Source organism: Dendrobates tinctorius, unplaced genomic scaffold, assembly GCF_039654945.1.
Source record: "Dendrobates tinctorius isolate UK_male_01 unplaced genomic scaffold, ASM3965494v1 ptg000038l, whole genome shotgun sequence".
NCBI classification, from domain to species: domain Eukaryota; kingdom Metazoa; phylum Chordata; class Amphibia; order Anura; family Dendrobatidae; genus Dendrobates; species Dendrobates tinctorius.
In genome coordinates, this window is record NW_027361706.1 from 1,085,764 (window position 1) to 1,112,736 (window position 26,973).

A 26,973-nucleotide genomic window follows, 5' to 3' on the forward strand; every position below is an offset into this window, starting at 1 on the left:
GGCCGCCTTAGGCCCATTAACCAACAGCGCTTCTACTGCTCAGTCGTCGTGTCACATACGGTGTCTTACACCCAGTACCTCGTCTCAACTGCGGTCCTTTCCTGTCAGGACCACCCCCCTGACGTCCTCTCTCCTCAGTCCCCCTGGTCTGGATTCTCCTCAGAGTGCACAGACTGTCGTAGTCCTCCTGTCACTTGAGCTCCCCCTGGGGACTGGAACCTTCTGGAACCCTCCCTCAGTATTTATAACTTCCCCGGTTCCTTGAAACTGTCACTAACTGTCACCACGCCCCCCATGACCAACGGTTTCTAAAGCCCTAAGCTGCTGTAAAGTCCTTTGCTCACACTCCACCCTGCCATCTAATGGTCATCCCAAGGTACTGCACGTCCACTACACTTTTCTAGTTGTTTCCCCACTGTAATCACTGTCTCCTACCTACACTGTGCAAACCTTTCTTTCTTCACTCTGACTAGTCCGTCCGTCCGTCAGGTCACCTTCCCTACACATGGACAAAACAGAATTCATAATCTTTCCCCCATCTCACTCTACCCCTCCACCAGACTTATCCATCAATGTCAATGGTTGCTCACTTTCCCCAGTCCCGCATGCTCGGTGCCTCGGGGTGATCCTCGACTCTGCCCTCGCTTTCAAGCCACTTATCCAAACCCTAACCTCCTGCTGTCGCAATCTCAAAAATATTTCCCGGATCCGTGCATTCCTTGACCATGACACCGCAAAAACACTAGTGCATGCCCTTATCATCTCCGGCCTTGACTACTGCAACCTCCTACTCTCTGGCCTCCCCTCTAGCACTCTGGCACCACTCCAATCCATCCTACATTCTGCTGCACGACTAATCCACCTGTCTCCCCGTTATTCCCCAGCCTCTCCCCTATGCCAAGCCCTTCATTGGCTTCCTATTGTGCAGAGGCTCCAGTTCAAAACCCTATGATATACAAAGCCACCTACAGCCTGTCTCCTCCTTACATCTGTGACATGGTCTCCCGGTACCTACCAGCATGCAACCTTCGATCCTCTCAAGATCTCCTTCTCTACTCTCCTCTTATCTCTTCTTCCCACAACCGCATACAAGACTTCTCCTGTGCTTCCCCGATTCTCTGGAATTCCCTCCCCCTACACATCAGACTCTCGCCTACCATGGAAACCTTCAAAAAGAACCTGAAGACCCAGCTCTTCCGACAAACCTATAACCTGCAGTGACCCACAGTCTACTGATCCGCCGCACAACCAGCTCTACCCTCTCCTAGTGTATCCTCACCCAACCCTGTAGATTGTGAGCCCTTGCGGGCAGGGTCCTCTCTCCTTTTGTACTTATGTGTGTCTTGTACTGCTCATGTTTATTGTACTTGTCTATATTTGCCCCTTTTCACATGTAAAGCGCCATGGATAAATGGCTCTATAAATTGTATAATAATAATAATAATAATAATAATAATAATGTTGTCTATAAATCTTGATTGTATTCTTTCTTCGTCTCTTTCAGCCTTCCACTGACCTTACCCAGTCCACTATTTCCTCTTTTCTGATATTGAAGGGACGCTCTGTTTGTGAAAAACAGGAGAAGATAATGTAATTATTTCTTTGGGTGTAATGGAGGAGGCCAACTCAAAATTAGTAAAGGTACTGTCACACTAAGCGATATCGCTAGCAATATCGCTATAACTTGTGACGTTATAGCGATATTGCTAGCGATATCGCTGTGTGTGATACTTACCTACAACCCGCTCCCCCCCTGGTTATCGCTGATCGCGCGAGAACGTTCAGGACCGCTTCTCGTCGTCAGCTTCCTGTTGTGATGACGAGCGACGCGTGGAGCCGGGCGGGAGGATGCAGGATCGCCTGGTGTGACAGGTAAGTAGCGACGCCCGTCCCCAGCGATGTCGCTGGTGAGATCTGCCAGTGTGGCAGCTCACTAGCGACCACTTAGCGATGCACCAGCGATCCTGACCGTGTCATATCGCTGGTCGGGATCGCTGGTACATCGCTAAGTGTGGCAGTACCTTTAGGCCTCATTCAGATGTTTTGGGGTTGTTTTTGCATGCAAAGAGAAAATTTTCATCCATTTTTGGTCAATGTGTCCGCTTTTTCCATCACGGTACAATCGTTTTTTCCTCTATCCAAAAAATAAGTTCTCCTACCCTTTAAGCAGCAAAAAAAAATATGCAGTTCATTTGCTTTATTTTTTACAGACCCACATTATTGTACTTACCTGGGTCATCACTTATTATTTCTATCAGCTCATCTTCTTCCTGAACCTTTGTTTTGTTACTGAAAATAGGAAATAGAGAAAATCTTTAATCTCCTTATCATGGGCAGGAATTCTAGAAGGAAGCAATGTGCAGAATAATGCATTGTCCAACTCCAGGAAATGCACCCTATTAAGAGCGGTTATAGGAAGCTTCGCCCCCAGCAATTTGCCTCCAGCAGTTCGCCCCAGGTACATTTTGCCCCCAGCATTTGGCCCCCAGGATGTTTCGCCACCGCACATTTCACCCCCAGCGTTTCGCCCCTGGATGTTTCGCCCCCGGATGTTTCACCTACAGCATTTTGTCCCTGGATGGGTCGCCATCTGATGTTTCGCCCCTAGCATGTTGACCCCTGATGTTTCACCCTCAGCTTTTGGGGTCAACATGCAGGGAACAAAACATCTAGGGCTGAACATACCTGAGGGTAAAATATACAGGACCCCAATTGCTGGGGATTCCTGTGGCTGCCTTTTCAGCAGCTCACCCAGTGTCTCATCTGGCTGGCCTTAAAGGAGTATTATCACCCTAGAACACAAAAAAACTGACATACTTACCTGTCAGAGCTGCAGCTCCTTGGGTATGGGGCGATATGTGCGGGGGTGAAATGTGCGGGGTCGAAACACCCTGGGGGCAAAATGCTGGGGGCGAAATGTGCGGGGGCGAACTGCTGGGGGCGAACTGCGGGGGGCGAAACATCCAAATCCCATATAACACAGTCCACATAGTATATAACACAGCCAAATAGTATATAACACAGTCCACATAGTATATAACACAGCCCACATAGTATATAACACAGCCCACATAGTATTTAACACAGCCACATAGTATATAACACAGTCCACATAGTATATAACACAGCCACATAGTATATAACCCAGCAACATAGTATACTTTATAACACAGTCACATAGTATATAACACAGGCCACATAACATATAACATAGCCTATAAAGTATGTAACACAACCACATAGTATATAACACAGCCCACATAGTATATAACACAGTCCACATAGTATATAACACAGCCACATAGTATATAACCCAGCAACATAGTATACTTTATAACACAGTCACATAGTATATAACACAGGCCACATAACATATAACATAGCCTATAAAGTATGTAACACAACCACATAGTATATAACACAGTCCACATAGTATATAACACAGTCCACATAGTATATAACACAGCCCACTTAGTATATAACACAGCCACATAGAATATAACTCAGCCCACATAGAATATAATACAGCCCACATAATATATAACACAGCCCACATAGTATATAACACAGCCACATAGTATATAACACAGGCCACATAGTATATAACACAGCCACATAGTATATAGCACAATCCACATAGTATATAACACAGCCACATAGTATATAACACAGCCCAAATAGAATATAATACAGCCTACATAGAATATAATACAGCCCACATAGTATATGAACACAGCCACATAGTATATAACACAGCCACATAGTATATAATACAGCCACATAGTATATAACACAGCCACATAGTATATAACACAGGCCACATAGTATATAACAGGGTTTACCAACTCCAGTCCTCAAGGCACACCAACAGATCATGTTTTCAGGATTTCCTTTGTATTGCACAGGTGAAGCAATTATCACCTGAGCAATACTAAGGAAATCCTGAAAACATGATCTATTGGTGTGCCTTGAGGACTGGAGTTGGGAAACCCTGGTATATAACACAGCCCACATAGTATACAACACAGCCACATAGTATAAAACACAGCCCACATAGTATATAACACAGCCACATAGTATAGTGTATAACACAGCCCCACATAGTATATAACACAGGCCACATAGTATATAACACAGGCCACATAGTATATAACACAGCCAACATAGTATATAACACAGTCCACATAGTATATAACACAGCCCACATAGTATACAACACAGCCACATAGTATAAAACACAGCCCACATAGTATATAACACAGCCACATAGTATAGTGTATAACACAGCCACATAGTATATAACACAGGCCACATAGTATATAACACAGGCCACATAGTATATAACACAGCCAACATAGTATATAACACAGTCCACATAGTATATAACACAGCCCACATAGTATATAACACAGGCCACATAGTATATAACACAGCCCACATAGTATATAACACAGTCCACATAGTATATAACACAGTCCACATAGTATGTAACACAGCCGACATAGTATATAACACAGTCCACATAGTATATAACACAGTCCACATAATATGTAACACTTCCCACATAGTATATAACACAGCCACATAGTATATAACACAGCCACATAGTATATAACACAGCCACATAGTATATAACATAGCCACATAGTATATAACACAGCCACATAGTATATAACACAGCCCACATAGTATATAACACAGCCCACATAGTATATAACACAGCCACAAAGTATATAACACAGCCACATAGAATATAACACAGCCACATGGTATATAACACAGCCACATAGTATATAACACAGGCCACATAATATATAACACAGTCCACATAGTAAATAACACAGTCCACATAGTATATAACACAGCCAAATAGTATATAACACAGCCACATAGTATATAACACAGCCACATAGAATATAACACAGCCCACATAGAATATAACACAACCACATGGTATATAACACAGCCACATAGTATATAACACAGCCACATAGTATATAGCACAGGCCACATAATAAATAACACAGGCCACATAGTATATAACACAGGCCACATAGTATATAACACAGCCCACATAGTATATAACACAGCCACATAGTATATAACACAGCCACATAGTATATAACACAGCCACATAATATATAACACAGGCCACATAATATATAACACAGCCCACATAGTATATAACACAGCCACATAGAATATAACACAGCCACATAGTATATAACACAGGCCACATAATATATAACACAGCCCACATAGTAAATAACACAGTCCACATAGTATATAACACAGCCCACATAGTAAATAACACAGCCCACATAGTAAATAACACAGTCCACATAGTATATAACACAGCCATATAGTATATAACACAGCCCACATAGTAAATAACACAGCCCACATAGTAAATAACACAGCCCACATAGTAAATAACACAGTCCACATAGTATATAACACAGCCACATAGAATATAACACAGCCACATGGTATATAACACAGCCACATAGTATATAACACAGGCCACATAATATATAACACAGTCCACATAGTAAATAACACAGTCCACATAGTATATAACACAGCCAAATAGTATATAACACAGCCACATAGTATATAACACAGCCACATAGAATATAACACAGCCCACATAGAATATAACACAACCACATGGTATATAACACAGCCACATAGTATATAACACAGCCACATAGTATATAACACAGGCCACATAATAAATAACACAGGCCACATAGTATATAACACAGGCCACATAGTATATAACACAGCCCACATAGTATATAACACAGCCACATAGTATATAACACAGCCACATAGTATATAACACAGCCACATAATATATAACACAGGCCACATAATATATAACACAGCCCACATAGTATATAACACAGCCACATAGAATATAACACAGCCACATAGTATATAACACAGGCCACATAATATATAACACAGCCCACATAGTAAATAACACAGTCCACATAGTATATAACACAGCCCACATAGTAAATAACACAGCCCACATAGTAAATAACACAGTCCACATAGTATATAACACAGCCCACATAGAATATAACACAGGCCACATAGTATATAACACAGCCACATAGAATATAACACAGCCCACATAATATATAACACAGCCCACATAGTATATAATACAGCCACATAGTATATAACACAGTCCACATAGTATATAACACAGCCCACATAGAATATAACACAGCCCACATAATATATAACACAGTCCACATCCCCCCCCCCCCCGAGAATGGCCCCACAGTCCAGAACTCACTGATATATTAAAAAACTCCACAATTTTCACCTCTCCTCGTGCCATGCGCTGCTTCCGTCTGGCTCCTACATAAACATAAAAAGTACCAGCACAAAGTCAAGAAAATTTCATGTATATAAACTCAGATACATATCAGAAAATACAGAGAAAAAAATGAGTTTATCATATACAACGAAAAATAAGTATTTATTAATACAGAAGTTCATCAATTACATAAATAGTAAAATGTACAATAAAATATATCATATGTCAATTAGTATGTATGAATACACATGATTCACAAGACTGATGGCCACAGACTATGAGCAGAACATGATAGCAGGACAGAGCAAAAAATAACCTATGTCAAACCAATAGTAATAGAAAGAGTTAATGTAAACATCAGGCAGCTGATTCACTCAGTATCAGGAGGCTCATATAGCCAACCATGCAGTGCAATGGTATGCTGAACAAGTGCCCCTAAATCATAAACATCACCATGGTAGTGTGGGAGGAATGGCCCCCGTCGAGTGTCCGGACCGGAACCAAGGGAGCCGTCATCTGGGTTCCGGGGGAAACTGTCCCCGGGGCACAGAGTTCGAGGACAAGCTGTTGTGACAGACAGATGGGCTGGAGGAGGGAACAATATAAAGGAGGCGGGGAATCCCCGGGACGATGAGTGAGCAGACTGTGACAGAGGCAGCAGGAGACTGTGGGAGCGACTGCAAGATAGAGCGACCTACCAGTGCCAGGGAAGATGCCGACTGAGGACTCCAGAGGGACGGTGGCAGGGCGATCATCCGAGATTTGCTGCCCCGCTCCAGCCCGCGGATGCAGCCTACCCGCGGTCGCCCGCGGCCGCTGCCATCTCGCTCCACCCCGCGGCAGCGACCTGTTACCCGCCACCCGCAGTCGCCCTGCTCTCACCAGTGTTCGCGGCAAGTACAGTGCCGCCGCCGGCCACCACTGTCCCGCAGCGGTTCGCAGCAGGGGCCGAGCCTCTGCTGGCCGTGGACTCCCCGTCGCAGCTGTTAGCTGCGTGGGTGGTCTGTGATTCGCCACCCTACATCGCTGCCACTTGCCCCAGTCTGGGAACTGCGGCCCATCAGTCCAAGGACTCAGCCGGGGCCTGTGGGGCTCCAGTGTCATCAGAGCGCTGGAGCGTGCGAAGACTACGCCAACGCCTCAGCAACTGGGCCCAGCGACTACTACGCCGAAAGACCACCATCCCGAATGGCGAGGGACGCCTGGACGGCTAAGTTGACTATATATTTACGGACCCGTAGTCAGCCATACCGCGGCCCTATAGTGACCGGCTATTGCCGGAAGTAGTCGTGTTCTACCCGTTTGTGTTTGCTTGTTTTAGAGCCCCTGCGAGGGCAACCCGTGTTACTGTGGCACCCCGGAGGCTTCAGTCGCCACAGAGGTACTGCACCTCCTCCTGAGGTGTGGTGCCCCACCATCCAGGTAAGGTGAGAACTCCTGACCACGCTGCAACACTCGCATCCCACACAACATGGTAGTTCAGCAAAGCCACATTGCGGCTCCTTGCTTAGAGGGTAGCAGAGCACCTTTGGTGGTTCCCTGCTTGGAACACGAAACGTGCTGGGAGGCGGGTGGAGTTTAGACTACATAAAGAGCAGGAAGAGTTAGTTAGTCAGTCAGTCAGTGAGAGAGAGAGTCACTCGGAGAGGAGTGAGGATTCCTGGAAGAGGGATGGAGGAAGGAGTGCTGCAGCTGCCTCAGTGATCTGAGCCAGCTGGCACAGGAAAGGAAAGAAGGAGAAAGACATTGGACTGAAACCTGACCTTCTATGAGAGAGAGGGATTAGTACAGAATGAAGGAGAAAAATGGAACAGAGAGGACGTTGGTTAGAGAAGAACCCTGCCTAGAAGTTCTAAACGCAAGGCCGGGGCCCGGTCCCCGAGGTTGTATGGATACTGAAGGCTCTGCAGCAGACACCGGTGGAGTAGTGAGCTACTCCCATCTAAGACTTGGGGGCACAACAGCAACTTGGATAGTGAGCTGGGACTCAGGAGTAAGGCGTCCCCGAAGCAGGCTACAGCTGTCTGCTGTACAAGTAGAGTTCTTGGGAACATCTGTCAGGAGGCACTCCAGTGTAACTCAGTACTAGGAGTACTTCAGTAAAAGGCGCTATAGAGGAGACATTCAGAAAGGTACATGTTGGCGGAGTGTTCGAAGGGAGCATCCTATCTTGCCTGGAGGTTGACTGAGCCCAGGACCCGGAGGACACAGCACGGAGGCAGGCATCTGTGTGAACTGCAGACTGTGAGTAAAGCTTTGGAACTACATGCCCTGGTGTCCTCCACTTATTCCCGCATCACTACACCCTGCAAAGCTACATCTGGGCAACGGCCTCTACACCGCCTGTGCCTCTCCTCCATTGCTACATCTACACTGCCCTGGGACTACGGCTCCACCTGTGGGGAGCTTCACCATCTTGGCTGCAACCCACCACCAGTCCCAGAGGATCTGCATGCAGCGTCGGTCTAACACCTAACTTGCCGAACACCACAGGTGGCGTCACAAACTATTCATAAACTTTATTTCATTGTTCATTCACCCCCTTTTTTGCCATGGAGCCCCAGGGCCATGGACCGCGTCACAGCTTCCGTGACACTCCCATTGAGATCAACGGGCCCGATACCGAGTACCCCGCTAGGCCCTGGTGTCGGCGCTCCATTACCGCTTTTGGTGATCAAGCCGTGACTGAGGAAAGTTCCCTCTAGTCTTATAAAAGTTATTATAGAAAGCACCAAATTGTCTCGCGACTCGTCACTGCATCCTGCGTACCTGCAATTACCACAGTATCAACAATAAATATATTTATGTATACATTACGTATGCAAAGACCGCTACATGACTAAGTAAAGAGTGAAGAGGTTAATTACCCATAATGACTGCCCGTGCTGTGACCACGTTCCCCAACGCACGTTTCGCTTGATATTTCGTCGCTTCCTCAGGGGGCTCCTGTCTCAACGGCTGCACTGCCTGGCACACAGTGAGTGCGCGATGACGTCATCACACACCCGCAGTGTCAGAGGCAGAGGGGAATGATGGGAGAGGAGGCATCAGCTGACGCTCTCTCCTCCATCATTGCTTTGAACCGGAACCACCATGAGCACCGCAGGAAAGGCTATTAAATGCAAGGCCGCTATTGCCTGGGAACCATGCAAGCCCCTCAGCATTGAAGATATTGAAGTAGCTCCTCCAAAGGCTCATGAAGTCAGAATAAATCGTGCAGAGCTTGCGATGGCCAACACAGTAACATCTGCAAAAAATTAGAGTTTGCATTTGGAGCTCAATCAGGACTGATGGATGATGGTACAAGCAGATTTACCTGTAAAGGCAAAGCGATTTATCATTACGCATGCACAAGTACATTCACTGAATACACTGTGGTGTCTGACATTTACGTTGCCAAAGTGGATGCCCGTGCCCTTGTTGAAGTTTGTCTTATAGGCTGTGGATTTTCTACTGGATATGGTGCAGCTGTCAACACTGCTAAGGTGACCAAGCGCTCTAGTTGTGCTGTTTTTGGCTTGGGAGGAGTTGGTTTTTCAGCAATTGTAGGATGCAAGGATGCAAGCGCTACACGAATCATTGGAGTAGGTTCACATAAGGATAAGTATCCAAAAGCCTTACAACTGGGAGCCACTGAGTGCCTAAACCCAAAGGTTTACGATAAACCCATTCATGAGGTCATTACTGAGCTAACTAATGGAGGAGTGGATTTTGCCGTTGAATGTGCAGGACGCACTGAAACCATGCTGACTGCTCTCCAGTGTACTTACTGTGGAAATGGTGTTGCTTGTTTGCTCATGAAGTCAAAAGAAATCGTGCAGAGCTTGCGATGGCCCACACAGTAACATCTGCAAAAAATTAGAGTTTGCATTTGGAGCTCAATCAGGACTGATGGATGATGGTGCAAGCAGATTTACCTGTAAAGGGAAAGCGATTTATCATTACTAGTGTTGAGCTTTCCGATACCGCAAGTATCGGGTATCAGCCGATATTAGCTGTATCGGAATTCCGATACTGACTTCCGATACTTTTTTCGTATCGGATAACGGAATGGGAAGTTCCCATAATGCTATCAGCCCGCTCGCTTTGATTCAGCCAATGGGAATCCTCAGAAGTGTGGGCACATCCTGTTAGGCATGTAAACTATTGGCATGGCTGTGATTGGCTGCTAAAATGATGTCATGATGCACTATAAAAGCCGCCGCCATTTCTGGTCACTCGGCTGTGAATTCAGTTAGGGACAGGCTGCTGTTGAAGACTGTGAGGGACAGTTAGAAATAGCGATTCTCAAAACAATATTGTGCTTTACCCAGGCTACATAAACCACCACTGTAGCTTTCTTTTCCCTAGCAGCAGTGTTCACAGCTGTCTGCAAGGGCTGTGTGAGTGCAGCTCACGCTGTGGAGTGGGTCCTGCAGCCACGTCTGGTTGTAGGCCGCCCAGCGTGCCTCACTGCTGCCTCATACATATTTTTCTTTTTGAGCTGCTTATTTTTAAAAAATTCTATCTAGTGTGCTTCCATCCGTATCAATATACGTTGGTTGCAAACACTAGTAGTAGACAGCGGAGCCTTTCTGCAGCCTTTCAGTGCTAGTGCCCACTTAGCTGCACTATTCACGGCTGTCTGAGAGGTCTCTGACTGTGTGTGAGTGCAGCTCACGCAGAGTAGTGTGTCCTGCAGCTACGTCTGGTTGTAGGCTGCTCAGCGTGTCACTGCCTCACACATTTTTCTTTTATTGCAGCTCATTTTTTCTCCTATTAGTGTGCATCCATCCGTATCCATATATGGTGGTTGCAAACACTCTAGGAGTACACAGCGGAGCCTTTCTGCAGCCTGTCAGTGCTAGTGCCCACTTAGCTGCACTGTTCACGGCTGTCTGAGAGGTCTCTGACTGTGTGTGAGTGCAGCTCACGCTGAGTAGTGTGTCCGGCAGCTACGTCTGGTTGTAGGCTGCTCAGCGTGCGTCACTGCCTCGCACATATTTTTCTTTAATTGCAGCTCATTTTTTCTTCTCCTATTAGTGTGCATCCATCCATATCCATCTACATTGGTTGGTTGCAAACACTATATAGGAGTAGAGAAGCCTTTTTTCTGGCTTGTGCCCTTCAGCTGCAGCCAGATTAGTATTACCCAAATTTTTTGGAGCCTCATCTTTTGCATTGTAGGTTACCTGCCTGCATTGTAATAGCTCCAGAAAGTTGGTGATACTCTCACTTTCAAATCTTTGATCACATCATTTTAGTTTTTTTTCCCCCCCAAAAAAACAGCAAAGTTCACCAAACACTACAGTTGAAAGTTGTGTAGGCCACATTAGCTCCCATTAAAGTGTAGTCGATACACACACTTCATAAAATTAGTGTTTCTTATACCTGTAACCAGCTGTTCAGGAATAAGCACACTAAGGCCCCCCTTTGTACTTTTCTGCCTATCTTTCTCAGTCTAGCAAGATGAAGAAGGCAGGGAGTAAGGCACGTGGGCGTGGAGTTTCAGCAGGGAGAGGACGTGGGGATTCTGCAGGGAGAGGACGTGGGGATTCTGCAGGGAGAGGACGTGGAGAGTCTGTGCCTGCTGTTGGCACCAGTGAGTCAGCATCCCCCAGTTTTAGCAGGCAACAGTCTTTTATGCGCAGCTTTGTAGGACCTCAACGTACCCCACTGCTGCGGGAGGAACAAATTGAAGCCGTTGTGGGATGGATGCCAGCTAACGCATCGACTTCAATTACTTCCACATCCTCTCAGGGCCAGAGCACCGAAGAGCAACCATCTGTCTCTTCACCACCTGCCAAAGTGCCCAGGCAGTCAGAGAGCACTGGACAGGAGCCATCACAGTCTCTACTTCTGTTCTTGGAATCTGTTGGTTTGGAAAGAGGGGGCCAGCCAAGCAGCATTCCAGATTGTGAAGAAGAGGGAGTATGCAGTGATGCGCAACTTCTTTGTCCCTCTGAATCTGAAGAGGCGGGTGGGTCAGTGCCTATGGTCAGCACACCTCAGTACGCATCAGATGATGACGAGACACAGTTGCCACTTTCTGTTGCGTACGGTGCTGGCGAGACAACCCAGGAGAAGCAGGTGTTTGAAGAGGGGAGTGTAGATGATGAGGTCCTTGACCCATCATGGCGTGAGGAACAGGAAGGTGGTGGGAGCAACTCTGAGGAAGAGATTCCCCGAACGGCCAAAACCGGAGGGAGAGGGAGAGGGGCAGACTTGGTTGCCTGTAGCCTCCACTTCGGCACACGTTAGGAGCATTCCACTTTCAAAAGGCAAAACGGGCGCTCCCAAGACTTGCAGTGCGTGGTCCTTTTTTGACACAGTTGCAGATGACATTTGCTTTGTCAAATGCAAGCTGTGTCATCAGAGAGTCAAAAGAGGGAAAAATGTCAGCAACCTCAATACCACTAATATGTGGAAACATGTGCGGACCAAGCACGAGGTGGAGTTACACAGACACACTGAAGACGTAGGCCAACGTACAGCACCACCTACCACCTCTTCAGCTCGTGTTGGGGCCTCTTCCTCCAGCTCACACACAGCTGGTTCGGCTTCCTCACAGGATCGCCAAGGAAGAACCTCTGGCACTGTTGTCCGGAGACCCTGTGACATTCCACCCACAGCACCACATTCCAAGTCATCCTCACACTCCCAGGCCACTCGACAGCCATCGGTAGCACAGGCATGGGAGAAAGGTGACCATACTCGGCAAACCATCCCCGAGCACAGGCTATGAATGCTGGCATTGCCAAACTACTGGCACTTGAAATGCTGTCATTCAGGCTGGTGGAGACTGACACCTTCCGGGACTTCATGGCATTGGCGGTCCCACAATACACCGTGCCCAGCCGCTTTTATTTCAGCAGGCGAGCCGTCCCTGCCCTGCAGAAACATGTGGAGGCAAACATAAAATATGCGCTACTAAACGCCGTCAGTAGCAAGGTCCACCTGACCACCGATGCGTGGACCAGTAACCATGGACAGGGACACGATACCTTTCCCTCACTGCCCATTGGGTCAATGTTGCTGAGCCGGGTACAGATCTGGAGAGTGGCGCTGTACGTGTTCTGCCAACTCCATGGATTGCAGGAATCCAGTCTGTACACATTGACTCCTCCTCCTACTCAAGTTCCTCTGAAACAGCGCAGCAGGAGCCTGTTATGACTGATATGACCACAGCCGTCGCCAAACGTCAACAGGCCGTACTGAAATTAATTTCTTTGGGGAATCGAAGCCACACAGCGCAGGAGCTCTGGAATGCCATCAAGCAGGAGAGCGACGTGTGGTTTCTGCCAGCGAATCTCCAGCCGGGCTTGGTAGTGTGTGACAATGGCCGAAATCTGGTGGCAGCTCTTGGCCTTTGCAACCTCACTCACATCCCATGTCTGGCACATGTGCTCAACTTGGTCGTGCAGAGCTTTCTGAGCGACTATCCGGATCTTGATGCACTGCTGCACAAGGTCCGCATAGAGTGCGCTCACTTGCAGCGTTCCAGCACGGCAAGGTCGCGCCTTGCTGCTCTGCAGCGCCGATTACGCCTTCCGGAACATCGCATCATATGTGACTTACCCACCAGGTGGAATTCTACGTTACATATGTTGGAGCGGTTGTGTGAGCAGCAGGCAGCAGTCATAGAGTACCAGCTGCATCAGGCGCAAACAAGTCGCACTGTGCGCCGGTCACACTTCAGCACCACTGACTGGGCCTCTATGAAGGACATCTGCCTCGTTTTGCGTGCCTTCGATGATTCCACGCGGATGGCGAGTGCAGATGATGCACTAGTCAGCATGACTGTCCCCCTTATCTGTCTGCTTCAAAAAACACTGCAAGCACTAAGGGATGAGGTTTTGGAAGAGGTGGAGGATGAGGAGTCCCAAATGCCATCTGCTACTGGACAGTCTGCGCTACGTGCTTCCTCACAAAGGCCTAGGCAGGGGACACTTTGTGAGGCGGATGAGGAGGAGTCGATGGAGGAGGAAGACATCTCTCCAGAGGAGGGAGGTACACAAAGCTCTAGTCAGTATGTACAGCGAGGGTGGGGTGATGCAGAGCAGGCAGAGATCACGCCTCAAGCAGGGGACAGCGGTTCTTTGGCAGTTGGGAGTCTTCAGCACATGGTTGACTTCATGCTGCAGTGCCTGAGAAGCGACCGTCGCATCGCCCACATTCTCTATACGGCTGATTATTGGGTGTACACCCTCCTAGATCCTCGCTACCGGGACAACTTGCAAACCCTCACACCAACGTTGAACCGGGAGTGTAAACTGCGGGAGTACCAAGACACACTGGTGCAGTCCATCATGTTTTCCATTCCACCCGACAGCAGTGGTGCTAGTGCTTTACAAAGCACCTCTGTGCGTCGAGCCAGTGGAGGAAACTCGGCACAAAGAGGGAGCAGAGGCAGCGCCTCAGCACAAGGCAAGACCACTATGGCCCAAATGTGGCAAAGTTTTGTGTGTCCGCCACAATTGTCTACACCATCACTGACGGCTCCAGTCAGCAGGAGGCAACGTTTCCATCAGATGGTGACAGACTACATGTCTTGCCCTGTGAGTGTACTCCCAGATGGCTCTTCCCCCTTCAAGTTTTGGGTCTCTAAGCTGGATACATGGCCAGAGCTTAGCCAGTATGCATTGGAGGTGCTGGCTTGCCCTGCTGCCAGTGTATTATCGGAACGCGTCTTTAGTGCCGCAGGTGGTGTACTAACAGACCGTCGCACGCGACTTTCTTCCGATAACGTTGACCGGCTTACTTTTCTGAAAATGAACAAGGCCTGGATCTCCCCAGAATTTGCCAGTCCTCTTCCCGACTAAATAATTGGTTGGCAACTGTATCCAGGTCTCCTGTTGTGTTCATGTTTCTACCACCTGAACTATAATCCCTGGGCTTCAACACAGCCAGTTGTCGCTCAGATGTGTCGTCTGCACAGAGAAAAACACTAGCTCCTGTGTTATTGGGGTTCAGTAATGCCAGCTGCTCCCCTGCTGTGTGGACTGCAAAGTCTCCTGCTCCATCCACATTCAAACTACTACTGATTTTTAACCGTGCTTCACTTAGGCCTCTGGCTCCACTGTCTCTAGTATTTCCCCTGGCCTCCAACCCCGCCAGTTGCTGCTCTGAAGTGGCGTCTGCACAATCCACACTTCTTCCTGAGTTACTGGGGCTCAGTCACGTCAGTTGATCCCCTGATGTGTGTCCGGCAAGGTCTCCTGGTCTGTCCACATTCCCATTACTAGTAGTATGAATGAGGACAGAGCAGGAGACCTTGCCGGACACACATCAGGGGATCAACTGACAGGACTGAGCCCAAGTAACACAGGAACAAGTGTGGATTGTGCAGACGCCACTTCAGAGCTGTCACTGGTGGGGTTGGAGGCCAGGGGAAATACTAGAGACAGTGGAGCCTGAGACCTAAGTGGAGCACGGTTACAATCAGTAGTAGTCTACAACCTCTATAAAACGTGCTGCAAGTTGGCCTCAGCCTGCTCCATGCTTCATCCTGGGCTCCAACAACGCCAGTTGGTGTTCAGAAGTGCCGTCTTCACAGAACAAAACACACTAGCTCCTGTGTTAGTGGGATTCAGTAATGCCAGCTGTTACCCTGCTGTGTAGACGGCAAAGTCTCCTGCTCCATCCACATGCCAACAACATCAGACCTCAGCCTGCTCCATGCCTCATCCTGTGCTCCAACAACGCCAGTTGGTGTTCAGAAGTGCCGTTTTCACAGAGCAAAACACACTAGCTCCTGTGTTAGTGGGGTTCAGTAATGCCAGCTGTTCCCCTGCTGTGTAGACGGCAAAGTCTCCTGCTCCATCCACATGCCAACAACATCAGACCTCAGCCTGCTCCATGCCTCATCCTGTGCTCCAACAACGCCAGTTGGTGTTCAGAAGTGCCGTCTTCACAGAGCAAAACACACTAGCTCCTGTGTTAGTGGGGTTCAGTAATGCCAGCTGTTCCCCTGCTGTGTAGACGGCAAAGTCTCCTGCTCCATCCACATGCCAACAACATCAGACCTCAGCCTGCTCCATGCCTCATCCTGTGCTCCTACAACGCCAGTTGGTGTTCAGAAGTGCCGTCTTCACAGAGCAAAACACACTAGCTCCTGTGTTAGTGGGGTTCAGTAATGCCAGCTGTTCCCCTGCTGTGTGAATGGCAATGTCTCCTGCTGCCTCCAAACTCACACTGCAACGCATTTTCTCCTCGCTCCAAGTAGGCCTCAGCCTGCTCGGAGCATTGATCCTGGGCTACAACACAGCCAGTTGTAGCTTGGAAGTGCTGTCCGCACAGATTCAAACACTCGCTCCTGTGTCTGTGGGGTTCAGTAACGCCTGCTGTTCCCCTGCTATGTGGATGGCAAAGTCTCCTGCTGCCTCCAAAATCACACTACTACTGATTTTCCACCGTGCTCCACTTAGGCCTCTGGCTCTACTGTCTCTAGTATTTCCCCTGGCCTCCAACCCCGCCAGTCGCTGCTCTGAAGTGGCGTGTGCACAATCCACACTTGTTCCTGTGTTACTGTGGCTCAGGCACGTCAGTTGATTCACTGATGTGTGTCCGGCAATGTCTGCCGCTCTGTCCCCATTCCCATTACTAGTAGTCGGAATGTGGACAGAGCAGGAGACCTTGCCGGACACACATCAGTGGATCAACTGACGTGACTGAGCCCCAGTCACACAGGAACAAGTGTGGATTGTGCACACGCCACTTCAGAGCGGCGACTGGCGGGGTTGTAGGCCAGGGGAAATACTAGAGACAGTAGAACCAGAGGCCCAAGTAGAGCCCGGTTAAAATCAGTAGTTGTGTACAACCAATATAAAACTAGCTCGAAGTAGGCCTCAGCCTGCTGCATGATTGACCCCATGGCTCCAACATCGCCAGTTGCAGCTCAGAAGTGTCTTTGGCACGGGTACTCCCTCCTGCTCAGCCTGGTTCCAGCACCGTCAGCTGGTTCCCGGCAGAGCCTTTGGCCTAGGTGCCTCCTTCTTGGTATCCGAGTTCCAGCAACGTCTGCTGGTCCTTGGTAGTGCTTTTTAGCACAGGTACCTCCTGCTTAGAAACCGTGTTCCAGCACCGTCAGCTGGTCCACGGTTGTGCCATTGGCTCTTGTTCCTTCTGCTGCCCCTCTGAGTTCCAGCACCGTCAGCTGGTTCTCGGTAGTTCCATTGACTCTTGTAGCTTCTGCTACTCATCCGGGTTCCAGCACCGTCAGCTGGTTCTCGGCAGAGTCTTTGGCACGGGTACTCCCTCCTGCCCAGCCTGGTTCCAGCACGCCTGTTCCTGGGTAGTGTCAATGTAACTTTGCCACCGATACGTTGTCCTGTCGTGTTGCGGTCGGGTTTGCCGAGTCTATGGTGCCTGCAGTTTTGGTGCTTTCTATGTGGGCTGCGGGTTCTGGTAATAAAGGCTGGTTCTGTAGTGCCAATAGGACAAGCACCCCCTGTTGGACTGTGGGTTTCGGAAACTGCGTCCTGCTCGCGGCCTTGCAACTTTGTTGATCATGGGTACCTTCTGCTACCCATCCGGGTTCCAGCACCGTCTGCTGGTTCCCGGCAGAGCCTTTGGCATTGTTGCCTCCTTGTCGGTATCCGAGTTCCAGCAACGTCTGCTGGTTCTTGGTATTGCTTTTCAGCACAGGTAACTCCAGCTTAGAAACCGTGTTCCAGCACTGTCAGCTGGTACACGGTTGTGCCATTGGCTCTTGTTCCTTCTGCTGCCCCTCTGGGTTCCAGCACCGTCAGCTGGTTCTCGGTAGTTCCATTGACTCTTGTAGCTTCTGCTACCCATCCGGGTTCCAGCACCGTCAGCTGGTTCTCGGCAGTGTCTTTGGCACGGGTACTCCCTCCTGCCCAGCCTGGTTCCAGCACGCCTGTTTCCGGGTAGTGTCAACGTAACTTTGCCACCGATACGTTGTCCTGTCGTGTTACGGTCGGGTTTGCCGAGTCTATGGTGCCTGCAGTTTTGGTGCTTTCTATGTGGGCTGCGGGTTCTGGTAATAAAGGCTGGTTCTGTAGTGCCAATAGGACAAGCACCCCCTGTTGGACTGTGGGTTTCGGAAACTGCGTCCTGCTCGCGGCCTTGCAACTTTGTTGATCATGGGTACCTTCTGCTACCCATCCGGGTTCCAGCACCGTCTGCTGGTTCCCGGCAGAGTCTTTGGCATTGTTGCCTCCTTGTCGGTATCCGAGTTCCAGCAATGTCTGCTGGTTCTTGGTAGTGCTTTTCAGCAAAGGTAACTCCTGCTTAGAAACCGTGTCCCAGCACCGTCAGTTGGTCCACGGTTGTGCCATTGGCTCTTGTTCCTTCTGCTGCCCCTCTGGGTTCCAGCACCGTCAGCTGGTTCTCGGTAGTTCCATTGACTCTTGTAGCTTCTGCTACCCATCCGGGTTCCAGCACCGTCAGCTGGTTCTCGGCAGTGTCTTTGGCACGGGTACTCCCTCCTGCCCAGCCTGGTTCCAGCATGCCTGCTGTTTCCGGGTAGTGTCAACGTAGCTTTGCCACCGATACGTTGTCCTGTCGTGTTGCGGTCGGGTTTGTCAAGTCTATGGTGCCTGCAGTTTTGGTGCTTTCTATGTGGGCTGCGGGTTCTGGTAATAAAGGCTGGTTCTGTAGTGCCAATAGGACAAGCACCCCCTGTTGGACTGTGGGTTTCGGAAACTGCGTCCTGCTCGCGGCCTTGCAACTTTGTTGATCATGGGTACCTTCTGCTACCAATCCGGGTTATAGCACTGTCTGCTGGTTCCCGGCAGAGCCTTTGGCTTTGTTGCCTCCTTGTCGGTATCCGAGTTCCAGCAATGTCTGCTGGATCTTGGTAGTGCTTTTTAGCACATGTAACTCCTGCTTAGAAACCGTGTTCCAGCACCGTCAGCTCGTCCACGGTTGGGCCATTGGCTCTTGTTCCTTCTGCTGCCCCTCCTGGTTCCAGCACCGTCAGCTGGTTCTCGGTAGTTCCATTGAGTATTGTAGCTTCTGCTACCCATCCGGGTTCCAGCACCGTCAGCTGGTTCTCGGCATTGTCTTTGGCACGGGTACTCCCTCCTGCCCAGCCTTGTTACAGCACGCCTGCTGTTTCCGGGTAGTGTCAACGTCACTTTGCCACCGATACGTTGTCCTGTCGTGTTGCGGTAGGGTTAGCCGAGTCTATGGTGCCTGCAGTTTCGGTGCTTCCTATTTGGGCTGCGGGTTCTGGTAAAAAAGGCTGGTTCCATAGTGCCAATAGGACAAGCACCCCCTGTAGGACTGTGGGTTTCGGTAACTGCGGCCTGCTCGCGGATGCAAAACTTTGTTAATCATGGGTACCTTCTGCTACCCATCCGGGTTCCAGCAACGTCAGCTGGTTCCCGGCAGAGCCTTTGGCCTAGGTGCCTCCTTGTCGGTATCCGAGTTCCAGCAACGTCTGCTGGTCCTTGGTAGTGCTTTGGAGCACAGGTACCTCCTGCTTAGTAACGGTGTTCCAGCACCGTCAGCTGTTCCACGGTTGTCCCATTGGCTCTTGTTCCTTCTGCTACCCATCCGGGTTCCAGCACCGTCAGCTGGTTTTCGGCAGTGCCTTTGGCCTAGGTGCCTCCTTCTTGGTATCCGAGTTCCAGCAACGTCTGCTGGTCCTTGGTAGTGCTTTGGAGCACAGGTACCTCCTGCTTAGTAACTGTGTTCAGGCACAGTCAGCTGGTCTATGGTTGCGCCATTGGTTCTTGTTCATTCTGCTGCCACTCCGGGTTCCAGTACCGTCAGCTGGTTCTCGACAGTTCCTCAGCCTTCTTGTAACTTCTGCTACTTTTCCAAGTTCAAGCTTGTGGAAATGGTTTTTGATTCTCACTCTGGATCTCCATGAAAATGACCCTGAAGACAAATACCCTGAAGACCACACAGAAGAATACCTAAAAGATGACCCTGAATAAGATGACCAAGAGGACAAAGAACAGGAAGACAACCACCAAGATGCAGAACAACAAGAGACAGAAGACCAAGAAGCATAAAAAACAAAAGCAGAAGAACATTAAGCATAAGACTAAAAATCTGAGCAAAGGATATTATCAAATTTATTAGCAGAAGAAGACTAAGCAGTGTATGGGGGTGTGTTATGAAAGAGTCACCGAAGGAGGAAAAAACAAAAATACAAGCTAAGTCCAGAAAAACTGGAGAGGTTGGTAGCTATCGGATTGCAGACCCCTGATCCTATCCACAACAACTAACAGTAGCCGTGGGGGGTTCCTACGATGCCCTAGACCCCTCGATCACAGCCGGAGTACAAAATAGGCCTAAAGAAAGAAAGGTGAAATCTAAACTGCCCCAGAGCAGACCCCAAAGCAATAGGCAGCCCCCAACAAATAATGACGGTGAAGCAAGATGAAAACACTAACACAGATAGAAAGATAGGTTGAGCAAACGATGGGGCCTAAGCTAACTAAAAAGGACAGGATAGAAAAGCTGCTGTCTGCAATCCGTAAAAAACCCTACCAAAAACCCTACCAAAAAATGTCCCAACCGTCTGATAGGAAAAACAGGCCCTAAAGTCGCTATATCAGCACTCAGGTAAATTCTGAAGACAGAGCCAAGAGACCACCATAGTATCTTTTACGGTTTCTGACAAACGCTTACGAAAGAGAGCTGCCAAGGCACCATCATTCCAGGTAGTAAGGACCGCCCACTTTTGGAATTTTTGACAGTACAACTCTGCAGAATCCCGACCCTGGCTCAATGCCAACAGGGCCTTTTCAGCCTGATCAATAGCATTAGGTTCATCATACAACAACCCCAAGGCTTGAAAAAATGCGTCCACATTAGTAAGAATAGGATCATCAGGTTTCAAAGAAATCCTGGGGATCGCCGCGCAGCAAAGAGATGACAATTTTAACCTGCTGCGTGGAGCTCCCCGACGAGTTAGGCTTCAAGGCAAAAAATAATTTACAATTATTCTTAAAATTCAAAAATTTAGACCGATCCCCAAAAACACATCAGGAGTAGGGTTCTTTGGTTCAGCAGCATGAGAATGAGCAAGATAGGCGGAAATTCCCCGCACTTCAGCAGTGAGCTGCTCCACACGATCAGACAATTGCTTCATCTCCATTGAGAAAGAAAAAAAAAAATTCCCCCTACGGCCTCAGAGACATAGAGGAAGAAATATACACAAAAAAAACAAAAAAACATTCTGACAAACTCTCTTTTTTTTTTTACAATTCTTTCCTGCTATTGAGTACCCTAGGATCTGCGGTATGGCTGGTAATTCTGTTATGAATGAGTCACCGAAGGAGGAAAAAACAAAAATACAAGCTAAGTCCAGAAAAACCGGAGAGGTTGGTAGCTATCAGATTGCAGACCCCTGATCCTATCCACAACAACTAACAGTAGCCGTGGGGGGTTCCTACGATGCCCTAGACCCCTCGATCACAGCCAGAGAACTAAATAGGCCTAAAGAAAGAAAGGGGAAATCTAAACTGCCCCAGAGCAGACCCCAAAGCAATAGGCAGCCCCAACAAATAATGACGGTGAAGCAAGATGAAAACACTAACACAGATAGAAAGATAGGTTGAGCAAACGATGGGGCCCAAGCTAACTAAAAAGGACAGGATAGAAAAGCTGCTGTCTGCAATCCGTAAAAAACCCTACCAAAAAATGTCCCAACCGTCTGATAGGAAAAACAGGCCCTGAAGTCGCTATATCAGCACTCAGGTAAATTCTGAAGACAGAGCCAAGAGACAAAAATGGAACTCAGCACACCCCCGACCAGGGATGGCTGAACTCCAAAAAACAAGGTAAACAAAACAAAACTAATAAGTTCAATAGCAGAGCAAAAATTTATCTTTGGGAAGCAGGAATCAGACTGGTCTCCAAGAATCCAGCAGAGAAATCACCAACGACTCAGAAGGGCGTCGGCTGCCTTATATCCAGTCAGAATTTCCTGTTACCCAGTCATCATCTACCAGATCAGGTGTTTGGTAATCAGCCTCACTACCTTCCTTCACCAGAAGAGGGAGTTCATCAGACAGCGACGGTGAAGGGGAAAATGAACTCACAACAGGGGTGTGTCCGTTCCTCCTCGTGGTGCCCCTGGAAAAGGCCTGCTGCTGCAGGACAAACTGAACGTGGACAAATCCTGTTGTAAATCTTTTGTGACAGGCTGAACGGAAGGTGTAATCTTCAAACTTTTATAGATAACAACTACAGGAATGCCTGACACAAATAAGAATATGATGAAGAAGAATAGGAAGAAGATGAAGAAGTAGAATATGAAGAAGAGTAATAGTTGAATAAGAAGAATATGAAGAATGTAAAAAAAAAAAAGAAAAAGAAGAAAAAAAAGAAGAAAAAGAAGAAGAAGTTGATGAAAAAGATGCTGCTGCTGAGGATCATGAAGGAGAAAGTGTGGGAGAAGTAAAAAAGAAGGTAAAGAGCATGGAAGTAGTGAAACATACATATCTGACAAAAAATTAAAGACTTTAACATAGTCAATATCTTTGTAACTACGAACGTCTTTAAAAAAAAAAAAAATCCTGCTATTCCATTTGATTGGGCTAAACCTCTATGGCTTTAATGTCTCCTACACCTCCCACAATACATTCTACATTATTATTAGTTGTTTTTCTTCATGTAGAATTAACCTACAGGGAAAGAAAGGGTTTTTTTTAATTCCGATATTTCTGTTCCATTGACTTGAATGGGACTTCGGGATCGGAATCTGCGATACCCGATACTTTTTTTTAGATCGGCCGATCCATTCCGATACGATATTTTTCAGTATCGGGTGGTATAGCTCAACACTAATCATTACGCATGCACAAGTACATTTACTGAATACACAGTGGTGTCTGACATTTGCGCTGCCAAAGTGGATGTGTGGCGCCCCTGAGGCTCAGTCGCCACAGAGGTACTGCACCTTCTCCTAAGGTGTAGTGCCCCACCACCTAGGTAAGTAGGGAACTCCTTTCCACACTCCAACACCTGCACCCCACACACAGGATAGTTCAGCAGGACCACATTGCGGCTCCATGCTTAGAGGGTAGCAGCGCACCTTTCGTGGGTCCTTGCTTCGTAACACGAGATGTGCTGGGAGGTGGGTGGAGTTGAGATATATAAAAGGTTGGGAAGGTTTAGAATTACAGATCAGTCTGGAGGTTCAGTCTGACAGAGGGTCAGAAAGGAAGGAAAGGAGCCACTCGGGAGGAGTGGGGATCCCTGGAAGAAGGGATGGAGGAAGGAGTGCTGCAGCTGCCTCAGTGACCTGAGCCATCTGGCACGGAAAAGGAACAGAAGGAGAAAGACGTAGAACTGCAACCTAAGCTTCCATAAGAGAGAGAAGAAACAGTGCGGAACGAAGGAGTAGGAGAACAGAGAGGAGTTGTGGGTTGGAAGAGGAACCCTGCCTATAGGTTCTCAGCGCAAGGCCAGGGACCGGTCCCCGAGGTTGTATGGACACTTATGGTTCTGCAGCAGACACCGGTGGAGTAGTTGGCTGTAAATGCACTACTCCCATCTAAGACTTGGGGCACAACAGCAACTGAATAGAGAGCCAGGACTCCGGAGAAGGGAGTCCCCAAGAGAGGCTACAGCTGTCTGCCATACGAGTAGAGTTGTTAGGAACATCTGACAGGAGGAACTTCAGAGTACCACGGTGCTCGAGCTCTTCACACTAAAAGGCGCAATAGAGGAGTCGTTCAGGAAAGGTACATGTTGGCGGAGTGTTGGAGAGGATAATCCTGACTAGCCCGGGAGGTTGATTGAGTCTCTACCCCGGAGTCAGGCACCAGTGTGTACCATGAACTGTGAGTAAAGCTTTGGAACTGCAAGCCCTGGTGTCTTCCATTCATTTGTGCGCCAACACCGTCAGCACCGCTACATCTGGCTACCAACATTCCTCACACCGCCTACGCCTATACACTGTCCTGGGGTTACAGCTTCACCTGCGGGGAGCTACACCATCTATGCTGCAACACACCATCAGCCCCAGAGGATCTGCACGCAGCGTTGGCTTACCATCTTGCTTGCCAAACACCACAGGTGGCGTCACAAACTATCACATAAACTATATTACAAACCACCATTGATTTGGGCGCCCAGGGCCACGGACCGGGTCACAGCTGCTGTGACTTATCCCACTTACACTGGCCCGGTACCGAGTACCCCACAGCCCTTGGAGGGCGACCCAGATGCCCGTGCCCTTGTTGAAGTTTGTCTTATAGGCTGTGGATTTGCTACTGGATATGGTGCAGCTGTCAACACTGCTAAGGTGACCAAGCGCTCTAGTTGTGCTGTTTTTGGCTTGGGAGGAGTTGGTTGTTCAGCAATTGTAGGATGCAAGGATGCAAGCGCTACACGAATCATTGGCGTAGGTTCACATAAGGATAAGTATCCAAAAGCCCTACAACTGGGAGCCACTGAGTGCCTAAACCCAAAGGATTATGATAAACCCATCCATGAGGTCATTACGGAGCTAACTAACGGAGGAGTGGATTTTGCCATTGAATGTGCAGGACGCACTGAAACCATGCTGACTGCTCTCCAGTGTACTTACTGTGGAAATGGTGTTGCTGTTGTGTTGGGTGTGGCATCTCCCAAGGACACACTTTGTTTGCATCCAGGTTTGCTTGTCACAGGGCGTACCTTGAAAGGATCTATATTTGGAGGCTACAAGGGTTCTGATATCCCAAAACTGGTTACAGATTATATGAACGAAAGGAACAATCTGGAACATTTAGTAAGCAAGAAGCTAGCCCTGGAAAAAATCAAATGATTCAATCAATGAAAAATCAAGCATTTGAACTGCTTAGCAGTGGAGCAGGAGCTCGGAGTATTGTGATATTCTAATCATACTGCAAGTGAAAATATGGAAGTAGACCATGGAGCTGTCCTTGTAGAAATGCACTTTACAGCTTCTGATTAATCATATCTTATATGCATACATTCTCCTATCTGATTGGTGTATGATTTTTTTGTTCACAGTGATAGAATCCACTTAAGAATTTCGGCATTTGCTTTGGTTCAACTTCTATACTAATGCAGACACCGGTATAGTTCAATGTGGCGGCGGTGGGGGGAGTCGCCACTAGCGGCAGGTAAGCCCCCCCGCCTCACGGGCCCCATAGCGGATGTGTAATGTGCCGCTACCCGGGGGCCCCTGGGTTAGCGGGGAACCTAGGCAGCTGCCTGGTCTGCCTGCCCCTAACGCCGTTACTGCTCCTGGGACTCGCCATGGTGGGAGGAAAGAGGATCAGGGTGAGGATTCTGTGGTCCAGACTCCTGGCTAGTGAGACTGGACCGTGTGGAAGACAGGTAGTGCTGGGAAATACTGGAAGCATTATCTGCCATTTAACCAACCACCTGTTTGCACTGATCTGGCTTTAAGAGTGGTGTCCTGCAACCCTCTGCAAAATGGGACAGGAACCTACGTCTCATGGATGATCGTGTTTGTTGTGTTCCCAAAGCATGCATAGTTTCACTTGGCCAACGGCTTTGGCCTCTGCGTGCACCATCAGCAGCACGTAAACTTCTCTGTCCCTTACCCCACGCCTTGTGCTTTTTTAAATTACGTATATAATTTATGCATGCAAATTTTCTGGTATTAATAGGTAAAAGAAAATATGTTGCCTTGAAAAGGACTTTTGTTTTTAGCTTACAGCAGCAGTATACCTATGGAAGGCCTGTAAGGCAATAAATCCTGCCTGTATGCCTCTAATCCAAAACTACTTGAGAATGGCACTTGAGCACCCGCGATACTCAATCGAGTAACGAGTGTAACCAAGCACCACGATCAGTGGCGTAGCAACTGTTTGTGGCGCCCGGGGCGGTCGAAAAATTTGCCGCCCCTTTGGTCGTTGATAATACATAAGGGGCTGGGGGCCCCACCTATAGCGTCAGACAGAGGGCCCCCACCAAACAGCGCCACACAGAGGCTCCCCACCAAACAGCGCCACACAGAGGACCCCCACCAAACAGCTCCACACAGAGGGCCCCCACCAAACAGCGTCACACAGAGGGCCCCCACCAAACAGCGCCACACAGAGGGCCCCCACCAAACAGCGCCACACAGAGGACCCCCACCAAACAGCGCCACACAGAGGGCCCCCACCAAACAGCGCCACACAGAGGGCCCCCACCAAACAGCGTCACACAGAGGGCCCCCACCAAACAGCGCCACACAGAGGACCCCCACCAAACACAGTCACACAGAGGGCCCCCACCTACAGCGCCACACAGAGGGCCCCCACCACATAGCAAGTGCCAACAATGATGCTACCAAAGAAAGGAAACCAAAATAAATGTCTCACGAAGATAAACCCTGTATACCCGTCATTGCGAGGTGGTCACCTGCCCAGGACCCCCATGTATTAGCAAGAGCTGTGTGGACTAAAGATGTTTGTGTATTAATACCACAAATATCTGGCCGTCCCCAGTAAAGGTGGATTAACAGCGAAACCCTGTCTGCAATGAAACAATCCAATAAAATATCACAGAAGAAAATAATAAATCCAAAACCTGTTGGTCGCGTTGCTGTACGTCCTGGTGTGCAGTAGCGTGACAGCGCAAACACCGGCACCAGGGCATCCAGAAAGCTCATCCAGCAATTTGACCATTCTGCATTTATAATGCTTTTGCTTAAATTCAGCTTACTTACAGATGTAGCAGAGCCATGTTTGTCATTTGGCATAACTCCC

At 48.5% G+C, this 26,973-nt stretch overlaps 1 protein-coding gene across 1 annotated transcript in view; it reads left to right on the top strand.

Moving 5' to 3' along the window:
• Window positions 1–25,052, top strand: part of LOC141088163 (NADP-dependent alcohol dehydrogenase-like) — a 77,391-nt gene extending 52,339 nt beyond the window's left edge. Inside the window, exons 2-5 of the mRNA XM_073574088.1 lie at window positions 9,558–10,099; window positions 10,215–10,270; window positions 23,082–23,156; window positions 24,459–25,052. Of these exons, the coding sequence (XP_073430189.1) occupies window positions 9,558–10,099; window positions 10,215–10,270; window positions 23,082–23,156; window positions 24,459–25,052 (1,267 nt within the window). The remainder of the gene's footprint in view (window positions 1–9,557; window positions 10,100–10,214; window positions 10,271–23,081; window positions 23,157–24,458) is intronic.
• The last annotated feature ends 1,921 nt before the right edge of the window (window positions 25,053–26,973 follow it).